The sequence below is a fragment of the Protopterus annectens genome, chromosome 16.part0 (assembly GCF_019279795.1).
Source record: "Protopterus annectens isolate FY-2018-M chromosome 16.part0, PAN1.0, whole genome shotgun sequence".
Classification (NCBI taxonomy): domain Eukaryota; kingdom Metazoa; phylum Chordata; order Ceratodontiformes; family Protopteridae; genus Protopterus; species Protopterus annectens.
Genome location: NC_056750.1, coordinates 857,779,241 through 857,800,623, shown reverse-complemented (window position 1 = coordinate 857,800,623; position 21,383 = coordinate 857,779,241). Strand labels below are relative to the sequence as shown.

Here is a 21,383-nt window from a genome sequence, read left to right as displayed (position 1 = left end):
GTCTGCCATTGGAGTCAGTTTTCTACCCCTATTTGGCCCTATCCCAAGGGCCCTAAGGGTGGAAAGATATGGTTCCGAAAAGCACAGGGAGCCTTTCAGGACACACATGGAGAAAACCCCATCTAGAGGCAGAGGAGGGGGTTATAATGGAAGACACTGCCCGCACGGCAGGGGGGGCCCGAAACAGCAGGGTGACAGAGGCCAGTTCTCTAGTCAGCCCTACCAGCGCTCCTGAAAGGAGACCCGGCTGTCCGGCTCTGGAGGCAGTCAGGGGTTGCTCATCTTTGTACCCAGAAGCCTGGCTAAGCATAACATCCGATACCTGGGTACAAAGCATCATTTCCAGAGGGTATTTTATACCGTTCTCTTCCCCTCCCACTCCTGTCAACATAATCCCGGATGTTCCACCCAGTCTCTGGGAAAAAGCAACTATAGAGGTCCGCAAGTTTCTAGAAAAGAGTCATCCAGCCAGTTCCAGCAGACCAAACTGGATTCGGAACTTACTCAAGATTCTTTTTGATTCCAAAGAAAACATGGGACTGGAGACCTATCTTGGACCTCGGCAGACTCCACCAATTTGTAAAGAAAGAGAAGTTCAGAATGGTCACTCTTCAGGCCATTCTTTCCTTTCTAGGGAAAGGCGATTGGATGTGCTCCATCGATCTGAAGGACACGTACTTACCACATAAAGATGGACAGATACTCCAGAGATCACCTGCAATTCCGTCTGGGAGCCAATCACTACCAGTTTTGAGCCCTGCCATTTGGTGTCACTACAGCTTCCAGAGTGTTCACCAAATGCATGGCAGTGGTTACGGCTCACCTGAGGCATCTAGGATTCCAGGTGTTTCCATATCTAGACGATTGGTTCCTCACCGCTACCACCAGGCATCAATTGATTCAGGCAACACAATCTACTCTGACACTCTGCTACCACTTAGGCATTACAGTCAACTTCGAAAAGTCTGCCTTGTTGCCATCGCAGCATACCATCTTTATAGGAGCAGAGTTAAATACCTCAACCTCCACTCTGTCTTCCAGTTGAAAGGGTCTCTCTTCTTCGCCAACACGTCAACTCATTGGTGTTGAACAGAGCTACAGCCGTAGAGGTCTTGAAGGTACTAGGTTTGATGGCGGCAGCAATTCTAGCCATTCCATTCGCAAGGATGCATATGCGAATTCTTCAATGGCTTCTGTTCGCTCAGTGGTCTTACCATAAATTGCCTATGGAACCATATGACTCTCATCACAAACTCTTGCAAGAGGGACCTTCGGTGGTGGTTGACATCTCTTCATGTCACAATAGGAAGACCATTGGTGCTCCCCCCCATTAGCTACTGTGACCACGGATGCTTCCCTGATAGGGTGGGGGGGCATTTTCAGGGAAAGACTGTCCATGGCACATGGACGGATCAAGAGTCACATCTGCATATCAATGTTCTGGAGTTGAGAGCAGTACTTCTGGCATTGCAGTACTTTCAGGACTCTCTTCATCTAGGGACAATTGCAGTTCAGGCAGACATGTCAGTGGTCTGGTACTTGAACAGACAGGGTGGAACCAAGTCTTACCCCCTTTGTTGAGAAGCCCTCAGGGTATGGCAATGGGCTGTGTCGTCCCAGTGTTTTGTGTTAGCAACGCACATCCCGGGAAAATCCAACGTGATAGTGGGCAAGCTGAGCAGGGCAATCCTGTTGCCTCATGAGTAGTCTCTCAACCAACACGTTGCGGACATGATTTTCCACAAATGGGGCCAGCCTTGCTGCGACCTCTTTGCCAGTCACATCAATACCAAATGCAGAAGCTACTTTGCCCTAATACCACCTTCGGGACATCCCCCAAGAGACGCACTCGTACAGGATTGGCCTCCGGGTCTCCTCTATGCATTCCCTCCAATTTCATTGATACCCAGGTTTTTACAGAAAGCAAAGTCGCTGGGAAGGACTGTTATCCTTCTAGCCCCCCACTGGCCTCAACAGGTTTGGTTCCCTTTTCTTCACCATCATTTGCTGGAGGATCCATGGATCCTGGACCTAGTTCCAGACCTCCTGACACACCCATCAGGGGACCTCCATCCTTCATTGCAGTCTCAAAAGTTGACTGCTTGGCTGATCCACTTCCCCAAATAGCCAGGCTTCATTCGCTCTCAGATGATACAAGACAAATTCTATTGTCTTCTCATAAGCCATCCACCAGAAAACTATATCGCAGTAAGTGGAAAAGGTTCTCCATTTGGGCCAGTATACAAAAAATTGACCCTTTCCGAGCTCCTTTGTCGTCCATTTTAGAGTTTTTGACAATGATTTTTAATGAAGGAGCAGCAGCTGCCACAGTTCTGGTTCAGTTGGCCACCATATCTAATTTCCACCTTGGATTGGATGGGTTAAATATTATGGCCCATAAGTTATCCAAGGTTTTTCTCAAAGGTGTTTTTCACATATGAGGCCTCCTGTCAAAACCCTTTATTCTCCCTGGAATTTGAATTTTATGCTGTCTGAAATAATTCTTGCCCCTTCGAACCAGCATCATCTTGTGAGCTCAAATTTTTGTCCTGGAAAACTATTTTTCTAGTGGCCGTTGGTTCTGCCCGCAGAGTGTCAGAACTTCAAGCATTATCTATCAGACCTCCTTATGTGATTTTCCATGCTGATAGAGTATCTCTCAGAACAAACCCCTTCTTTTTGCCTAAAGTCTGTTCTGAGTCTAATATCAATCAGGTCATTGAGTTGCCAGCCTTTTTTCCCAACCATTCCAACAAATTGGAATACATGCACAAACTTGATGTGCACAGACAGCTCAGATTTTATCTCGATAGAACTAAGGATATTAGAAAATCAGATCAACTCTTTGTATCCTTTTCGGAAGCCAGAAAAGGTAGACCAGTGGCTAAAACAACCCTTTAAAAATGGTTATCTGATTGTGTCTCATTTATTCATGCAACTGCTAACATACCTTTGCCACACAAAGTAAAGGCTGATTCAACCAGAGCCGTTTCTACGTCTTCTGCTTTTCAAGCTAAATTGCCTCTTGATAACATTTGTGCTGCAGCCACTTGGTCTAAGCCTCATACCTTTATCACTCATTACAAAGTAGATAAGGCTTCCAGGGACAGGTCTTTTGGTTCTACGGTCCTGAAAAATGTACTCCCATGAGCCACTCAGGATTGCGGGTGCTAGGGGCGCTACCCATCAGTGAGAATAAACGGCGGGATTTAACAACTTCACATAAAGAAGTTATGTACTCACCATAACGTTCCATGTGAGTTGTTTATCTCGCCTTTATTCTCACATCCCTTCTTCCATCCCCCTCCTGGCTGACAGTTGACCTAGAGGCTAGCATCATCCTGGTTCATTCCTTCTTGGGGAGTGCACTCCTTACAGGGGCATATATACACGCAGCAAACAAGATCTGAGGTAATTCCAGCAGTGCGTCATGGGATAAGGGGCTTGGTCTCGAGCTACTGGCAAACCTTGAGCTTTGCTATCGGCTCTGAACCCATCAGTGAGAATAAAGGTGAGATAAACAATTCACATGGAAAGTTATGCTGAGTGCATAACTTCTTTTTATGTATGTATTGTTTTTAGTGAGGTTTTTATTACTACATTTGAATAATTGATTTTGTACATCGATTGGGGCTGTGTCACATGGGTTTTAGTTTGATTGGTATTAATTGAGCTATGCTTGACTTGTCAGTTTCTTACACACTGAAGAAGGGCTTTTGCCCGAAAGCTTTTTGTTCTTTTACTATGTTCTATGAATTGCTGTGGCGACCCCTAACCGGGAAAAGCCGAAAGACACAACTATGTTCTACAAATGAACTGTTGAAATTTACCAACATTTCCAGCTGTGAAGTTTTTTAGTTCTTTGGATTGCTTAGGTTTCTCCAGTAGTGGTTCACTTTAGTGTCGGCATATTTTTCTTGGACTTTAAAAATTCCCTGCATATGCTGCTCTAGCAGAAATACTGGGTGAACAAGTAGGTGTAAATAAGGAAATAATTTTTTGAGTTGCAATTCAAAATCAGAATTGCCTAGACGTAGGAAAGCCTTGCAGAGTTGGTCCTTGCCAAAATCGCATTTACTAGAAAATGGAAATTGATGTGTCAACCAGCTGTATTAGAAGTAATGAATATAGTAACAGAAATCAAATGGAAGTGGGCTCTTTCGAAAAGGGTAGGAGCAAATTACATAGAAAAAAATGGAAATTGTGGGAACATTACATGCAGTATAATCTTTTGGAGGATGAATGAGGTTTAAGGGAAGGCAGGAATTGAATGATTTTGTAATGTTTAACAGTGACTGGATGGATTGTTAAGTGGTGTGTAATGTTTGCAACTGAAAATGTCAGTATTTTTCATTTATATAAATGTATGATTGTCTGTGTCATAAGTGATAATTTAATAAAGATTTTTTATAAGTGATTCACGCATTGACCATTTCTGTTTGCATAACTTTTTAGCCGCCTTTTCTTTTTTCTACTGCCCTTTTAAAACAGTTTCTGAAGGGCATCATTCACCTCAGGCCAGGTGAGTACCTTCTGTTTTTCTGGGATGTCCTTTTTATGTATGCTGCCACCTTTTGAGCCTGCTGCAGCTATTGACTGGAAGTTTCTCTCCTGGAAGACTGCCTTTCTGGTGGCTGTTAGTTCTCCATTGAAGGTATCTGAATTGGAAACCCTAGTGTGCACAAAGCCCTACCTGCTCTTCCATGTTAACTGTATCACAGTCTGGGCAAGATCCCTCCTTTATGCCCACTGGTGGTCAATGAAATATCTTTGAATTGGTCTATACACCATTCTTCCTTCTTTCCCAACCCTCAAAACAGGGAAGAACATAATCTGCATTCTCTAGATGTTCATAGACAGCTCTGATGTTACATTGACAAAACGAATATTAGCAAAGACCACAAAGTTGGTTTACAGAACCAATATTACCAAAGACCACAAAGTTGATTTGCTTTCCTAGTGATAAAATAAGGAAGCTGATTTCTAGCAGTATTACCTTTTGTTACAGAGTCCATTGTAAACAACCCCCTGAGCATATCCGACTACAGAGCTACTGCTGCTACTACAGCTTTTCTTGGGGGGGGGGTCTCTCTCCAAAGAAAGCCTGGAAGCTGCCGCATGTTCTTCTGTGCTCACATTTACCAAGTACTACAATTTGCCTGTTTTTCCAAGACTAAGGCATGTAATTGCCTCTGCTTTTTGTAGGACATTCTTCTGGCTTCAGCATAACCGGTCTCCAGCTAGGATGTTCTTTGTTTTGGGCCTCCTCACACATTCTTACTTTAACAGTGAAACAGGATGGGCATAGTACAGTTGTCTGTCTGCCATAAATGTACATGTTGGTGTCTTCACTTTTGAGGTGGTCTTTCTCACCCTTCTTTCTCGTCTGTTGTCCCCAGTAGCTGGGGTGGGTTCCTTCTCCTTAATCATCAGAATTTATTAGTTCAGGTTTTTCAGGTTCCCCTACATAGGGGCCCTTTGGGGAGAGTTTTAGTACCTTGTGCTCCTGGTCTAAAAACTTGGTGCTGACTGTTGTACCCAGGCATCCTGATGTCGGGCACAGGATGTCTACTGGCCCAGGAGATGGAGATGAAATGTCTGTCTGGTAATCGATGTGGCCAAGAAATACCTCTGCAAGGATATACCGTACTGTTCTACTGGATCAGTGAAGACACTTTAACATCTACATTTATGGCAAGTCAGCACAACTATACTTTGCTAGCTAAAGAGAACCTGCAACAGTAAGGTGGAATTTCCAGGGTAGAATCAGTAAGGAATATGGGCTTACAAGCATTGTCCTGAAAATGTGTAGCACAAATACCAATCTGGAAGGCAAGAATCTTAGGTGGTTACAGACAACATGGGGTGATGGAAGACTGGCCATTATTGCTTGAGATCTAGCTGCCCAGAAGAAATCGCACGTACAAGTCTTGTATACTACATTAGTGCACAGCTCCTTTTCAGACCAGGTGAGCATTTGGACTTTCACAAGCTGACATTAAAATGGAGAGTCCCAAATATTAAACTCTCTGCCTTTTGCCTCAGTCAGCAGGTGATCAAATTCTTCCTCAAGTATCTATGTTAAGGGGGCTCAGATTGAGCCTGTCTGCAAACCTGAATGGGCATGCTTATTTGCATCTCTGCAAAAGAACAGAAAATGACATGGAACACTTTCTTTTACCAAGAGTCAGTTTTTGACATCCTGATTTTGGGGAGGAGACCAGTGCCACTCATCCAAAGACTGGAAGTCTGACTGAATGATAGCAGCAAATTCCCAAGTATTATAACTGATTCTCAGCATTCAGCTCTGTGTATTTCTGTTTACCAAGCTGGTCTGACTGGGCAAGTAGCTGCCATTTAGCAGAGTCTTGGGGGTGGGGGGTGCTAAAGCACATATGGATGCAGACATGGCAATAGTGTGTTCTAGAGTCCTTTGTTCCCAGTTATAAAAAAGAGATGTGTATATTTAGAAAATAAAAATTATACAACAAAATATTACATGACTGCTTTCTGGTGGGATAAAATTGTACAATCTAGTGTTGGGAATATAATTTCAGATTCCGTACAGCATAAATGTTTTCTTAGAGTATATTCTAGAACCTAAAGCAGACACTTTGTTGATATTTTAGAATACCAGATGAAACTAGAGCAGTTTCTTCCTCTATAGCTTTTATTTCCCCAAAGGAATCAATTATAGGGTTATTTTAGAGGTGGCTACTTGGTCTTCTGTGCACACTTTTGCAAAACGCTACACAGGGTATGCTTTCTCTAGAGCTCTAGATTCCTTGGGTCTGTGAGTCTATGCTGTCTGTATTGATGAGCAGTCAACTCAGCTGCTCTATTCCTGGTCCTTCCAGCCTAACTGATGAGCTTTGGGAATCACCCAGTAATACTGGACTTCTGCATCAGTGATCTAAGGAAGGACATAATACAGTTGTGTAAAAACTTGGCATAACAGTAGATGTGCTACTGATAACCATTGCAGTATTACTCCCTGCCCTCTTTCATTAGTTTATTGTGTGTTAACAGGGTGTCACTTCCATGCTTTCCTCCTCTTATCTGTTCTTAATCTTTTTACTATTTATTTTTCTCAGGTGTCTCTAGGTCTCCTGGCTTAAAGATTGTCTGATGGTCTTGCGCTTGTGCGTCTGGTTATACACCCCTGTGCCATGGGCTTCAATTATATGACTGACATACCCATGTAGAATGTTTTTTGGCACTCCAAACATCAGGTTAGCTCTTTGAGATAACCCAGTACTACTGGAATGCTGCAACAGAGATCAGTAGGACAATTGTTATGGTAAACTCTCACACAGCTTGCTATCTCCTTGCTGGGTCCAAACATGGGTCAGAAGAGGCACCAGTACACCCAGTGGATGAGAAGAGGTCCTGGATGCAGCCAGTGGTCAGATGCAAGGAGCCAGAAAAAAAGTTTGAAGTGCCCCTTTGACAGGAGTAGGACCCAAGTGGTCATTACATACTTTTTATTTTTCTTTATAAAATGCTGTATATTTTCTGGCATCATCTCAGAGGGGCTAAAGGTTGGCTGTGTACAAGTACTGCGAACATCTACAGTGATCTGCTAAATTTGATGCAAGACAGATGTAGATTGTGTGATCAGAAGCATCTTCTGTGGTTTTGAAAATCTGCTTTTGAACATGCTCATGAAACGGTATGTCCCTTGTGTAGTATCTCTCCTAGTGTAAGAGTAAGAATTGGCACTGAAGCAAAAAGGGATAACCACTGTCCAGGGCGCAGTACAGCTAAAGGACCCAGAGCATAGGTAGCTTTTAATACTTCTGATTTTTGAGCTGTTGCAACTTTTTGCATTTGATAACAAATATTCAGCCACTTACTTAGCTTTTAACCCATCCAAATGAAAAATTAAAGTGGTCATTGTTGTTTTCTTCTGTGTGATACTGAATGTATATCCATTGCTCCTCAGAACTTTGAGGAGAGAATATTTGATGTTCATCGTGTGACACTGCTGCAGTCATTACACTTGGGTTATCTCACCGTCAGGCGGTTCCCCAGCCAGCCTGAGTTCCAAAGTCTTGGTCCGGCGTCAGTTGCTGTCGCCTCATCCCTGACGTCAGTGCGACAGGGGTATATAAGATGCACCAGACGCCATTTTCTTCAGTCTTTCTTGCCACGCGGTGCCCGAAGCAAAAGCAAGTTCGCAAGTGCCAGTCGGCCTACTCCTGAGATTTTCATTCCGAATCCAGAACCGAAGTCTTCTACAAAGCTAATTATCCCGTTGGGGAAACTTTTTCTTGCCTCAGACCGATGTTAGTAAAAGTTAATAACTATATTTCTTGTGGGAAGCAAATACCTCATAAGGATTTCCATTCTTATTGTATCCCATGCCTAGGCCCAGACCACGACGTTACTGGTTGTCTGTTTTGTGTTAGGTTTAATAAGCGCACTATTAAACGTCTGTTTGATTTTGCCCGACATTACTTTGGCAGAAAATTTAATTATACCATGCCTTCGGAACTTCCGACCACCGGTATTCATAAAAAGCACAAAGACAAGGACAGGCATCCGAGGCCCAAAACTGACAACGAAGCCTCTTCTAGGCCAATCACCAGTTCTCCGGTTTTCAGTGAGGCACCTTCACAGCCCCTGACGACCACTTCTGCAGAACCACAGGCTGCCCCCAACCCCCACGTGGAGATGGCTGGGGCTTCGGACGCACTAGCTTTTCAGCAGACCGAAACCGATCCTGCAGAGGGATCCGGAGTACCTGAGCTACCCTCAGCTTCAGAGGGTGTCTTCAGACCTACTCAGCTAAGCATTAAACCCTCTTCTAAGTCAAAGCCCCCTTTAAAAACTAAGAAACAAGTACAGCATTCTCCAGGACAGGCCTCCATGCCTAAGAAACAAATGCTCAAAATGGCCGAAGACCTAATCACTCTGATCAGGGGTTCCCATTCCCCACCTGATAAAAGGCCTAGACAGGATGCAGATTGATTCATCCGACCAGTGGTCCATTTCCTCAGATTCATCCTCAGACCTGGGATATTCTTTACCCCTTTGAGGATTCTGATGTTGAGGAATCTATTCCATCAGCCTCTCCGTCTGAGGACTACTCCTTTGGGGGAAACCTTACATACTATGAGGGAGCATTTCCATTGGGACGGCCAGGATTATTCAGAATCCAAGAAAAGGCTCAGAGACTTCCTATTATTACCTTATCACAGACCCCTGGCTATTCCGCCCGTGCTAGATATTGTGGATGATGTGTACACTGAATCCAGCTGAAATCCTGATTCCCTACCTCCAGCTCCACTTAAACCGGACAGATATTACAGAGTCCCTGACTCACACAAATTTCTGTATAAAAGCCCTGTTGCTGATCCTGAAACTATTTCTCAGGGACCCAAAGGAGTTAAGGCCTCATCAGCAAAGAACCCAGTTCCCTCTGACAGAGATTCCAGAGCACTAGACAGATGGGGAAAGAAAGTATATACGTCTGCAACTTTAGCAATGAGAGCCTTAAATTGCCAGTTTCACATGCTAAAATATCAGCAGTTTTTGATGTCTCAGTTGAATCAAAAAATGCTTCCAGATACAGATCCTCCTAATTTTAAAGAAATGCAGGATTTTGTTGCATGCTGCTGAACAAGTGGGAAAGCATACTTTGCAATGTGGTTTTGATTCTTTAGAGTCTTCATGCAGAGCAGCAGTTACAGTCTCTGCCATTAGAAGACATGCATGGTTAAAAGAACATTCGTAACCAGATCATGTTAAAGCTAAATTACTGGATGCACCTTTACAGCAGGATGTTTTATTTGGAGTTAAGGCAGAAGAGGTATTAAAGAAAATGGAGGATAAGGCAAAATCTATGCAAACAGTGAAGGATTTCTTACAGGTTCAGCCTCCTCAATTTAGTAGAAACTGGCCAACAAAGAATTGGTCCTTTCCAGTTAATGGCAGACCTCCAAAGGGGCAGATACAGACGTCCAAGAGGTAGAGGTCAACCACAAGGTCCCTACAGGCCTCGACAATGGGGTGCATCAGGCCAGAAAGAAGGGGAAGACAGGCACCAACCATATAAAAAACAGCCCCAATGACTTCCCACTCCAGCTGCCAAACAACTCACTCTTGGCAGCCCCTTTGGGAGAAAAACTGGCACTTTTTTATCACAATTGGCATATGATCACCCAAGACAAATGGGTTCTCAATATTATTTCAAAAGGTTACAGGTTCCACTTTCACACACTGCCAAGATTAAAAGGAATGCCAAATTTGCCACTAAATCAATGGGCAGAGGCCCAAAAACAAATTATGGCACTCATGAACATGGGAGCTATTCAAAAGGTACCACCACAGGAACAAGGGCAAGGATTTTATTCGAGACTCTTTCTGGTTCCCAGAAAAGGCAAAGCCTGGAGGCCCATTCTGGATCTTTCTTCACTAAACACTTACCTGGATGTTCCAAAATTCAAAATGTTGACATTACAGCAGCTTCTTCCAATGCTGGGCAAGCAAGCTTGGCTCGTGACTTTGGACCTCAAGGAGGCATACCTGCATGTCCCTATCAGACAAAATTGCAGAAGATACCTTGGGTTCTTAGCTGGTCCAATGCACTATCAATTCTCTGCACTGCCCTTTGGATTATCTGCTGCGTCCAGGGTCTTCACAAAGTGCCTGGCACCAATAATTGCATTTTGCAGACAGAAAGGAATTCAAATTTACCCATACCTGGACGACTGTCTGATTCAAGCAGAGAGCAAGGACATTCTTCTAAAGCATCTGGCGTTTGTAAAAAAAAAAAATGAAGTTGCCTGGGGTACACAGTAAACGAAAAAAAATCAAAACTAGTGCCCTCACAGGAGATAATATTCCTGGGTGCCAGCTTGAACACAACGGCCCAGATGGCTTTTCTCACGCGAGACGAGGACAACTGACTCAATACTTTCAATTGATGGCAACAAAGACCCAAGTCCCTGAAAGAAATATTCTGCAGGCCTTGGGTTACATGGCATCCTGCATACTACTAATTCCATATGCCAGACTGCATATGAGGAAACTACAATGGTACCTAAAGAATGTATGGTCTCAACACTGTCAAAGTTTGGAAACAGTTATACCACTAATACCTTGCCTTCAACAGGAGTTTCAGTGGTGGGCTCAAGCTTGTCATCTCAACAAGAGACAGCCTTTTACACAACCCACAGCCAGGCAAACACTGACAACAGATGCATCTGATTACGCCTGGGGAGCACACATGGCAGGAAAATGTATTCAGGGCAAGTGGCCCACAGAACAAAGGCATCTTCACATCAATCAAAAAGAGATGCTAGCTGTACAAAATGCCCTTATAGCTTTCAAGGACCTGTTGCATCCAGGACAACTACTACTAAAGACAGACAACACCACAGTTATGTGGTACATAAGCAAGGGGGCACTCACTCCTACCCCCTCTGCAGACAAGCCATGACCTTGTGGAACACAGCTATAAACTATCAAGTTCATCTACAAGCACAATTCCTGCCAGGAGAGAAAAACACACTGGCAGATGACTTGAGCAGAAATATCATGGATCCCCATGAATGGGAATTGAATCCTCAAATATTCAAAATGATAACAAAGAAATGGTGGAGCCCGGACATAGATCTGTTTGCCTCCCCAATGAATTGCCAGCTAAAGAAATTCCGCACAAGGAGTTACCATCCACAAGCATGGAAAATGGATGCCCTCTCATTCAGCTGGACAAACCTACAAGTATATGCTTTTCCGCCACTGCCTCTTCTCCCAAAGGTACTCATAAAAGCCAGGCAAGAAGTGCCAAAAATGATCCTGAGTGCACCAGACTGGCCACGCCAGCACTGGTACCCAATCTTAAAAAACTTAGCACAAGGACCACCCTAGATTTTGCCCCAAATACCACATCTGCTGTCTCAGCACAACAATCAGTTACTCCACAGCCAGCTAAAGACACTAAACCTAGCTGCATGGAAGATTCCATAGCCACGCAAGCTTTGCCTCTCTCCAAAGCAGTTATGGATGTCATTCTGGAGGCCAGAAGGCCTAGTACCAGGAAAGCCTACTCGGATAAATGGAAGAGATTCTGTGCCTGGAACCAGGCTCACAGCCTTGATCCTCTTGTACCAAACATTCCTCAGATACTACAATATTTGACTGAGATGCTGGACAAAGGCCTCTCCTTTTCATCCATGAAGATCCACGCCTCTGCCATCTCTACACATTACAACACGGATCCACCAATTTTCTCTAATCCTTTGCTAAAACAATACCTCAGAGGGGCTAAAAACATAAGACTGCCCTGTAGAGCACCTACTCCAACTTGGGACCTCAGCTTTGTTTTGGAAAAATTAACTTTACCTCCTTTTGAACCAGCTAGCACAGCAGAATTAAAATACATTTCTTGGAAAACTGCTCTGCTCCTGGCAATAACTTCTGCAAGAAGAGTTTCAGAATTACAAATTACAGGCACTAATGGCAGTGGAACCTTTCCTCATTTTCCACCAGGACAGGGTGTCCTTAAGAACTAACCCTACGTTTATGGCTAAGGTATTTTCAAGTGTGTCTCTAAAGCAAACCATTCACTTGCCTACTTTTTATCCAAAAAACACAGAATAAAGGGGAAAGACTACTGCATTCATTGGACATTCACAGGCAGTTACACTTATACTTGGACAAAACCAAAGCCTTCAGAAAATCTGAGCAATTATTGGTAGCATATGCTGCAGCACAGGGAAAAGCTATTTCAAAACAGACTATTTCCAAATGGATAGGACATTGCATACGTTTCTGCTATACGCACCATGGAAAACCTGTGCCTAACAGCATTAGATCTCACTCCACCAGGGCAACAGCCACTTCAAATGCCTACCTCAGAGGAGTACCTACCAAAGATATTTTGGAAGCAGCAACATGGAGTTCTGTGCATACCTTCACCAAGCATTACCATCTGCCTCTATACTCTAAATCCAGAGCTGGATTCGCCTCTGCAGTGCTGCAGGGCCATATAGAACCAACCACCCAACCTCAGCTTTGGGATTCTACCCAAGTGTAATGACTGCAGCAGTGTTACACGATGAACATAATACAGTTTTCTACCTACCATAAATGTAGATGTTCGAGAGTAGACACTACTGCAGTCCAGGTTACCCTCCCTCCTTCCCTTCTTACTGGCTAGTACGTACCTAGTTCCTCTACCTTTTACTACCTATGGGGAGTATTTGCTTGTAGCTGAAAGTATGTTTGCATTTCTTATGTATGTTTTATTAGCAATTTGATTTGCCTACCTATATTTGGGGGCACCTGATATCTGGGGCAAGAAAAACTGAAGAAAATGGCTTATGCTGCATCTTGTATACCCCTGTTGCACTGAAGTCAGGGAGGAGGCGACAGCAACCGACGCCGGACCAAGACTTTGGAACTCAGGCCGGCTGGGGAACCGCCTGACGGCAGGATAACCCAAGTGTAATGACTGCAGCAGTGTCTACACTCGAACATCTACATTTATGGTAGGTACAAAACTGTACTTTTTTACTTAATCAGTAAATGGATTCTGAACACATCACTTGCTAGGAAGAAGTGGATGGATTTCTGTAATATTTCTTCAAATGCTGACTGAAGTTTTCTTTGAGCAATGTATATATGCCAGAGAAATTGCATTGTTAGTCTGGCAGTGTCTGTATTTACTGAATAGCCGTCTGAATGTATGTAAGGTTTTGCTGCCTTGGTTTTAGTATATGTGTGAATAGCCATCTGAATGTATGCAAGGTTTTTTTGCCTTGGTTTTAGTATGCGTGTCCCACCTGACTTGGTTTTAGTATGCGTGTCCCTCCTGACTTGGTTTTGGTATGCGTGTCCCTCCTGACTTGGTTTTGGTATGCGTGTCCCTCCTGACTTGGTTTTAGTATGCGTGTCCCTCCTGACTTGGTTTTAGTATGCGTGTCCCTCCTGACTTGGTTTTAGTATGCGTGTCCCTCCTGACTTGGTTTTGGTATGCGTGTCCCTCCTGACTTGGTTTTGGTATGCGTGTCCCTCCTGACTTGGTTTTGGTATGCGTGTCCCTCCTGACTTGGTTTTGGTAAGCGTGTCCCTCCTGACTTGGTTTTGGTAAGCGTGTCCCTCCTGACTTGGTTTGGGTATGCGTGTCCCTCCTGACTTGGTTTGGGTATGCGTGTCCCTCCTGACTTGGTTTGGGTATGCGTGTCCCTCCTGACTTGGTTTGGGTATGCGTGTCCCTCCTGACTTGGTTTGGGTATGCGTGTCCCTCCTGACTTGGTTTTGGTATGCGTGTCCCTCCTGCCTTGGTTTTGGTATGCGTGTCCCTCCTGCCTTGGATTTGGTATGCGTGTCCCGCCTGCCTTGGTTTTGGTATGCGTGTCCCTCCTGCCTTGGTTTTGGTATGCGTGTCCCTCCTGCCTTGGTTTTGGTATGCGTGTCCCTCCTGCCTTGGTTTTGGTATGCGTGTCCCTCCTGCCTTGGTTTTGGTATGCGTGTCCCTCCTGCCTTGGTTTTGGTATGCGTGTCCCTCCTGCCTTGGTTTTAGTATGCGTGTCCCTCCTGCCTTGGTTTTGGTATGCGTGTCCCTCCTGCCTTGGTTTTGGTATGCGTGTCCCTCCTGCCTTGGTTTTAGTATGCGTGTCCCTCCTGCCTTGGTTTTAGTATGCGTGTCCCTCCTGCCTTGGTTTTAGTATGCGTGTCCCTCCTGCCTTGGTTTTAGTATGCGTGTCCCTCCTGCCTTGGTTTTAGTATGCGTGTCCCTCCTGCCTTGGTTTTAGTATGCGTGTCCCTCCTGCCTTGGTTTTAGTATGCGTGTCCCTTCTGACTTGATTTTAGTACGTGTGTCCCTCCTGAATATGTTCTGTCATCTTATTTCATTGATTCTTCTCTAGTTCATACCTGCATTGTGAATGGGCCACCATAGAACAGTTGGAGAAGGACAAGCGGATCCATCAGAAGGTGAAGAGATTCCGGACTAAGATGGCACAGATGCGGCACCTTTTCAATGAGGTATTCCAGATGTTAAACTCTGCACGGTATAGTTTTTATGCAGCAGTATATGTGGTGATACTGTTAATCAGGCTCGTCACTAGACCATTTTGTGTGGTCTTTTGGTGTCTGTGTTGAAACTGGAAATGGTGCAAATGTGACCCTGTACCCTGTCTGCGTAGTTAATCCTGTTAATGTGCATTTGCTGTGGTGTGAGGCTGTTACTTTTCATTCTTGTCATTACATCACACCATGCATATTTCTTTAGTCATTACATCACACCATGCATATTTCTTTAGTAATTACATCACACCATGCATATTTCTTTAGTCATTACATCATACATCACACCATGCATATTTCTTTAGTCATTACATCACACCATGCATATTTCTTTAGTCATTACATCACACCATGCATATTTCTTTAATCTTTAATATTCCACTGGTGAAGTGATTTTCTGTTGAATGCACTTAATACTATGTAAACCCTTCGCACAGCTTTGATAGGCTAACTGTTTCATTCCTAGCTGACTGGGAGCCACTAGGAAGTGCAAGTCTGTAGTCCCTTGTCAGTTTTGTCTGTACACTCATGAAGATTATATTCTGCCTGTAGCTTTTTTGCTAACTGAGAGTATGACTCGCATTTAGATTATTTTGAATCATCTGTCTCTATTTCCACTTCATTAGTTCAAACCTCAGAGTTCAGAACCTTTTTCTTGGTTATAACAAAAAAAAAAATCAGTGTACCAGCTCTGATGTAGAGGGACAAAGTCTGGATTATAGGGCAGGTGACCAGTCTTTAATTAGCAGCTCAGGTACTTTTCAGAGGTGAGTGAGAGGATGGGACTGAGTACCTGCCGTTGGCTCACCCATCCTGGATAGCTGGAAGTGGTTCTGACTTGTCACATGGGTGACACTTGATGGAAGCACCTTGTGTTTCACCCAGTGTTTGCACTCCTAAACTGAGGGCAGCTGTCCATGTGGAGCTGCTGTTTGCCTCAAGAGACTTCAGTAGCAGTGCTTGAGGGGGATAGTTATATTTTTCATTTGAGATTCTTTGGCAGGGATGAATAGACTATAGGGATGTTGCTTTTCCCCCAGAATGCTTGTTGCCATATCTTTGAAATGAATGGGCTTGTAGGGTGTTTTCTAGCCTTGGAATGCTTGTACCTGTTGAAATGAATAACCTTGTAGAGCTGGTGCCTAGCCCCAGAATGCTTGCGTTCCATAGTGCCTAGAATGAATGAGCTTGTAGGGCTGTTGCCTAGCCCTAGAATGCTGCATGCATGACTTATCCCATTGGAATGAACGGGCTGATTGCATACAGGTAGAGACATTCTGGCAAGGTCCTGCAGGTAGAACTAAAAAGAAGTTGAAAAGGCAATTTCATATTGCTGAAGCTGTGTGATTGTGCCTTTGAACAGCTGCTGTAGAATTGGTTTATGTCGCTTGCCAAGTCAGAATAAAACAGGCGAGCGTCGTGCTTTCTTGTTCAACCAGCTTTATTGTGTACAAACATATCATAAATGAGATTAAGTAACTTCAACTTATAAACAAAATGGCTATCATGCACATAGATGTTAACACTCTGTCCACACCTTCTAAATGGCACTGAAGCCAACATGTGCTTTGTATTTATATGCACCCACAGATCTTGGAAATGATTCTTAAATGTACAGCACACCTGTTATTCTAAATCCTCCCTCTTTGAGAAAGAGTTGGGCATTATCGCTGATATTAATGAATATGCATTTTACACAGAAATGATTTTCATCATGCAATTATACATAGCTAGATACATATGTACAACTATGTCCAAGTTGCTGTCTATTTCACACTACACTTTGAAATGTGACCATATCGTGTGACATAAAATTTGGGATCTGGTTTAGCAGCTGGAATTATCTCTGCTGACTGTTCAATCTTAGAAACACTGGACTCATCTGCAGGAACAGTATCCGGAATCAAGACACGTTCTGGAACAGGAATATCATCTGGATTGCTCTGAGAGTTGATCTTTATCACAGGTATGATGCTGCGATATCTGTTCTGCTACAGGAAGATGATGTCTGCGATTTTCTCCTGTACTCCACACCTTTGGATTTAACAAAATAGGATCTCTGCTCTGCACAGATATTAGTTAATTGACCAATCTGGTCAAAACCTTTCATCATTTGTATCCTCACTGTCTCTTTTTCCAGTGGACAAAGAAGTCTGCTTGACTTGTCGTAGCTGGACTTTTGACAAGAACGGTTTCTAGATAACTAGGCTTTGGTTGTTCTTGGCTTTAGGCCTCAATACACTAGACCTGATAGGCAATGTTGATGATCTTTGTGTTTCACTGTTGCAGTCCTCACATATGGGTTATCTGTCTCCCGGTAGCCCTCAGTCGGCCCGAATACATGATGAGTCCTTGGTACGTGATGGCTGCCGCCGATTGTAAAACTGATGTCAGTACGTTCAGGTATAAAGGGAGGCAGCCGATGCCATTTCCTCAGTCTTTCTTGCTGCGGAGCCCGAAGCAGATGCAATTTGCACTAGTGCCGGTCGGCCGTTTACCTTAGCTCAGACTTCTCCAGTTGCTAGGCCTCCCGAGTCTCTCCGGATTGCTAGTAAACCTTACAGCCGCAACCTACTCACAAGCAGGTGTCAGGCTCCCCTCCTGTAGCTCAGTCACAGTTGGTAAAGATGGCTGGTGATAGATTAGGGGGCTCTCATCCCCCCCCCCTTCAAAGAGGAGTAGGGAATTATCTCCTGATGTTTTGTCTGTCTCAGATTCTGAAATTTCCAGTATGTCTGCTGGTGAAGAAGGAAATTCTCAAACTTTTTCTGGCTTTGAAGATTCTGATGCTGAGGACTCTATCCCTTCTGCCTCCCCTCCAGAAGATTTTTCCTTTGGGGATACCTTGAATAGTCTTAGGGAGCCTTTTAAATGGGAATGTCAGGATTTTCCACAGTCTAAGAAAAGAATCAGGGAATTTTTAGATTACCTCCAGTTTTGGAAGTTGTGGATAATGTTTTCTTGGAAAATTCTTTAACTCCATTCTGTTCCTCCTGCTCCCAGAAAATCTGATGGGTATTACAGGGTTACTGAATCTCATCAATTACTTTTTAAAAACCTTACTGCTGATCCAGAAATTATTTCTTAAGGCCCCAAGGGTGTTAAGGCTACTATTGCTAAAAACCCTGTGCCGCCTTATAAGGAATCTTGGGCCTTGTGCAGGTGGGGTAAAAAAGTCTATACCTCTGCAACTCTTGACATTAGATCCGTGAATTGTCCTTTTCACATGCTTAAGTATCAGCAGCATACTTTGGAGGCCATTAAGGCTAAACTTGGAGATATTCCTTCCATGACGGAGAACAAAGATTTACAAGACTTACTGAATTCTGCCACTTTAGTTAATAAGCATTCACTTCATTGTGGTTTTGACACTTTGGAGGCTTACTGCAGAGCAGCAGCCACTGGTTCTGGAATTAGAAGGCATGCTTGGCTCAGGGAGCAGCCTCTTTCTGAACCAGTTAAATCTAAATTGCTGGATGTTCCTTTGCACAAGGGCAATCTTTTTGGTAACAAGGCTGAGGTGGTACTGAAGAAGTTGGAGGATAAGGCAGAATCTGTGCAAGCTGTAAAAGATTTCCTTCAGGTTCAGCCTCCTCGGTTTAGTAGGCATTATCCTTCCAAGAATTGGTCTTTCCCTGATCCTAGTAAAGCAGGGTCGCTCTAGGCCTTGGGGTTTCAGATCTTACAGAAGAGGGCAGGCTTCTGCTCCTCAAAGGGCTAAAAATGGCATTTTTCTGCTAAATCGGGGAGTTCTAAGCCAGCTTTCCAAAGCAAACATTCTCAGTGATGTTGGCCTTCTTGTTTCTACCTCTGCGGACCCTGGGTTGCCTTTGGGGGGAAGGTTAGCCTGGTTTGCAGAGGTATGGTCTACCATTACAGATGACAAATAGGTGCTCAATATAGTAAACCAAGGTTACAAGTTTCACTTTCACACCTTCCCTGTTTTACAAGGGTACCCAGACATACCCAGAGCTCTCAGGGCAGAGGTAGAATGTCATATTTCTTCTCTACTGACTATGGGGGCTATAGAGCCAGTTCCTGGAAATCAGGCAGGCCTAAGTTTTTATTCAAGGTGTTTTCTGCTACCCAAGAAAGGGGGCACCTGGCACCCTATTCTGGATCTGTCCATTCTAAACACTTTTTTCTGGTGCTTCCCAAATTCAAGATGCTCACCCTTCAACAGTTACTACCAATGCTGGGCAAGGATTCATGACTGGTAACTTTGGATCTCAAGGAGGCTTATTTGCGTATCCCAATAAGGGAAAGTTGCAGGCAGTTCTTCGCTTCAAGGCTGGGGAGCAACACTTTCAATTCTCTGCATTGCCCTTTGGCTTATCTACTGCTCCCAGAGTTTTTACAAAGTGCCTGGCTCCAGCCATTGCTTTTTGCAGGCAGAAAAACATTCATATTTATCCTTACCTGGATGACTGTCTCTTACAAGCAAACTCCACAGAACAACTAGAAAAGGATTTGAATTTCGTGAAGAACATTCTCACCTCTTTGGGTTACACTCTCAATGAAAAGAAGTCAGAGTTGGTTCCTTCAGGGGAGATTGTTTTCCTGGGAGAGAGAGTCTGAATACAGCCACCCAGATGGTATTCTTCCCTCAACAGAAGCAAGAAGATCTTTCTGCTTGCTTCATGAACTTGGCAAGTATGACCCAGCTCTCTGCAAGGCAATTCCTGCAAGCACTGGGGTTCATGGCTTTATGTATTTTGATGATCCCATGTGCAAGGCTGCATATGAGAAAACTTCAATGGTACCTCAAGAATCTTTGGTGTCAACACATACAGGACTTAGACTTGATTTTTCCCTGATTCCCTGCCTGCAAATGGAGTTCCTCTGGTGGGTGACAGCCTGTTCACAGAACAAGGGTCTGCCTTTCTACCCACCACTTGCCAGCCAGACTATCCCCACAGACACCTCAGATGTTGCATGAGGGGCTCATCTGGAGGGCAGGGGCATACAGGGGACTTGGTAGCACCCAGCAGATCCATCTGCACATAAACGTAAAATAATTGATGGCAGTGCAGCAGGCCTTGCTGGCTTTCAAGGACCTACACTACCCTGGGACTCTGCTGATCAGGACAGACAGTACCGCAGTCATGTGGTACATCAACAAGCAGGGGGGGACAGACAGTACCGCAGTGATGTGGTACATCAACAAGCAGGGGGGGACAGACAGTACCGCAGTGATGTGGTACATCAACAAGCAGGGGGGGACAGACAGTACCGCAGTGATGTGGTACATCAACAAGCAGGGGGGGACAGACAGTACCGCAGTGATGTGGTACATCAACAAGCAGGGGACAGACAGTACCGCAGTGATGTGGTACATCAACAAGCAGGGGGGGACAGACAGTACCGCAGTGATGTGGTACATCAACAAGCAGGGGGGACAGACAGTACCGCAGTGATGTGGTACATCAACAAGCAGGGGGGGACAGACAGTACCGCAGTGATGTGGTACATCAACAAGCAGGGGGACAGACAGTACCGCGGTGATGTGGTACATCAACAAGCAGGGGGACAGACAGTACCGCAGTGATGTGGTACATCAACAAGCAGGGGGACAGACAGTACCGCAGTGATGTGGTACATCAACAAGCAGGGGGACAGACAGTACCGCAGTGATGTGGTACATCAACAAGCAGGGGACAGACAGTACCGCGGTGATGTGGTACATCAGCAAGCAGGGGGACAGACAGTACCGCGGTGATGTGGTACATCAGCAAGCAGGGGGACAGACAGTACCGCAGTGATGTGGTACATCAACAAGCAGGGGGGGACAGACAGTACCGCAGTGATGTGGTACATCAACAAGCAGGGGGGGACAGACAGTACCGCAGTGATGTGGTACATCAACAAGCAGGGGGGGACAGACATTACCGCAGTGATGTGGTACATCAACAAGCAGGGAGGGACAGACAGTACCGCAGTGATGTGGTACATCAACAAGCAGGGGGGGACTCGCTCTTACCTGTTGTGCAGACAAAGCATGAGACTATGGTCCATAGCAGCATCCATGGGCTTACATCTAATAGCCCAGTATCTTCCATGGGCTTACATCTCACAGCCCAGTATCTTCCATGGGCTTACATCTAATAGCCCAGTATCTTCCATGGGCTTACATCTAATAGCCCAGTATCTTCCATGGGCTTACATCTAATAGCCCAGTATCTTCCATGGGCTTACATCTAATAGCCCAGTATCTTCCATGGGCTTACATCTAATAGCCCAGTATCTTCCATGGGCTTACATCTAATAGCCCAGTATCTTCCATGGGCTTACATCTAATAGCCCAGTATCTTCCATGGGCTTACATCTAATAGCCCAGTATCTTC

At 44.6% G+C, this 21,383-nt stretch overlaps 1 protein-coding gene across 1 annotated transcript in view; it reads left to right on the top strand.

Annotated features, from left to right (window-relative positions):
• The window catches only part of CHD8 (chromodomain helicase DNA binding protein 8), a gene marked incomplete in the record, with an annotated part of 4,119,653 nt that overhangs the window by 727,223 nt on the left and 3,371,047 nt on the right, over positions 1-21,383 (top strand). Inside the window, 1 exon segment of the mRNA XM_044057960.1 lies at positions 14,880-14,997. Coding sequence (XP_043913895.1) covers positions 14,880-14,997 — 118 coding nt within the window.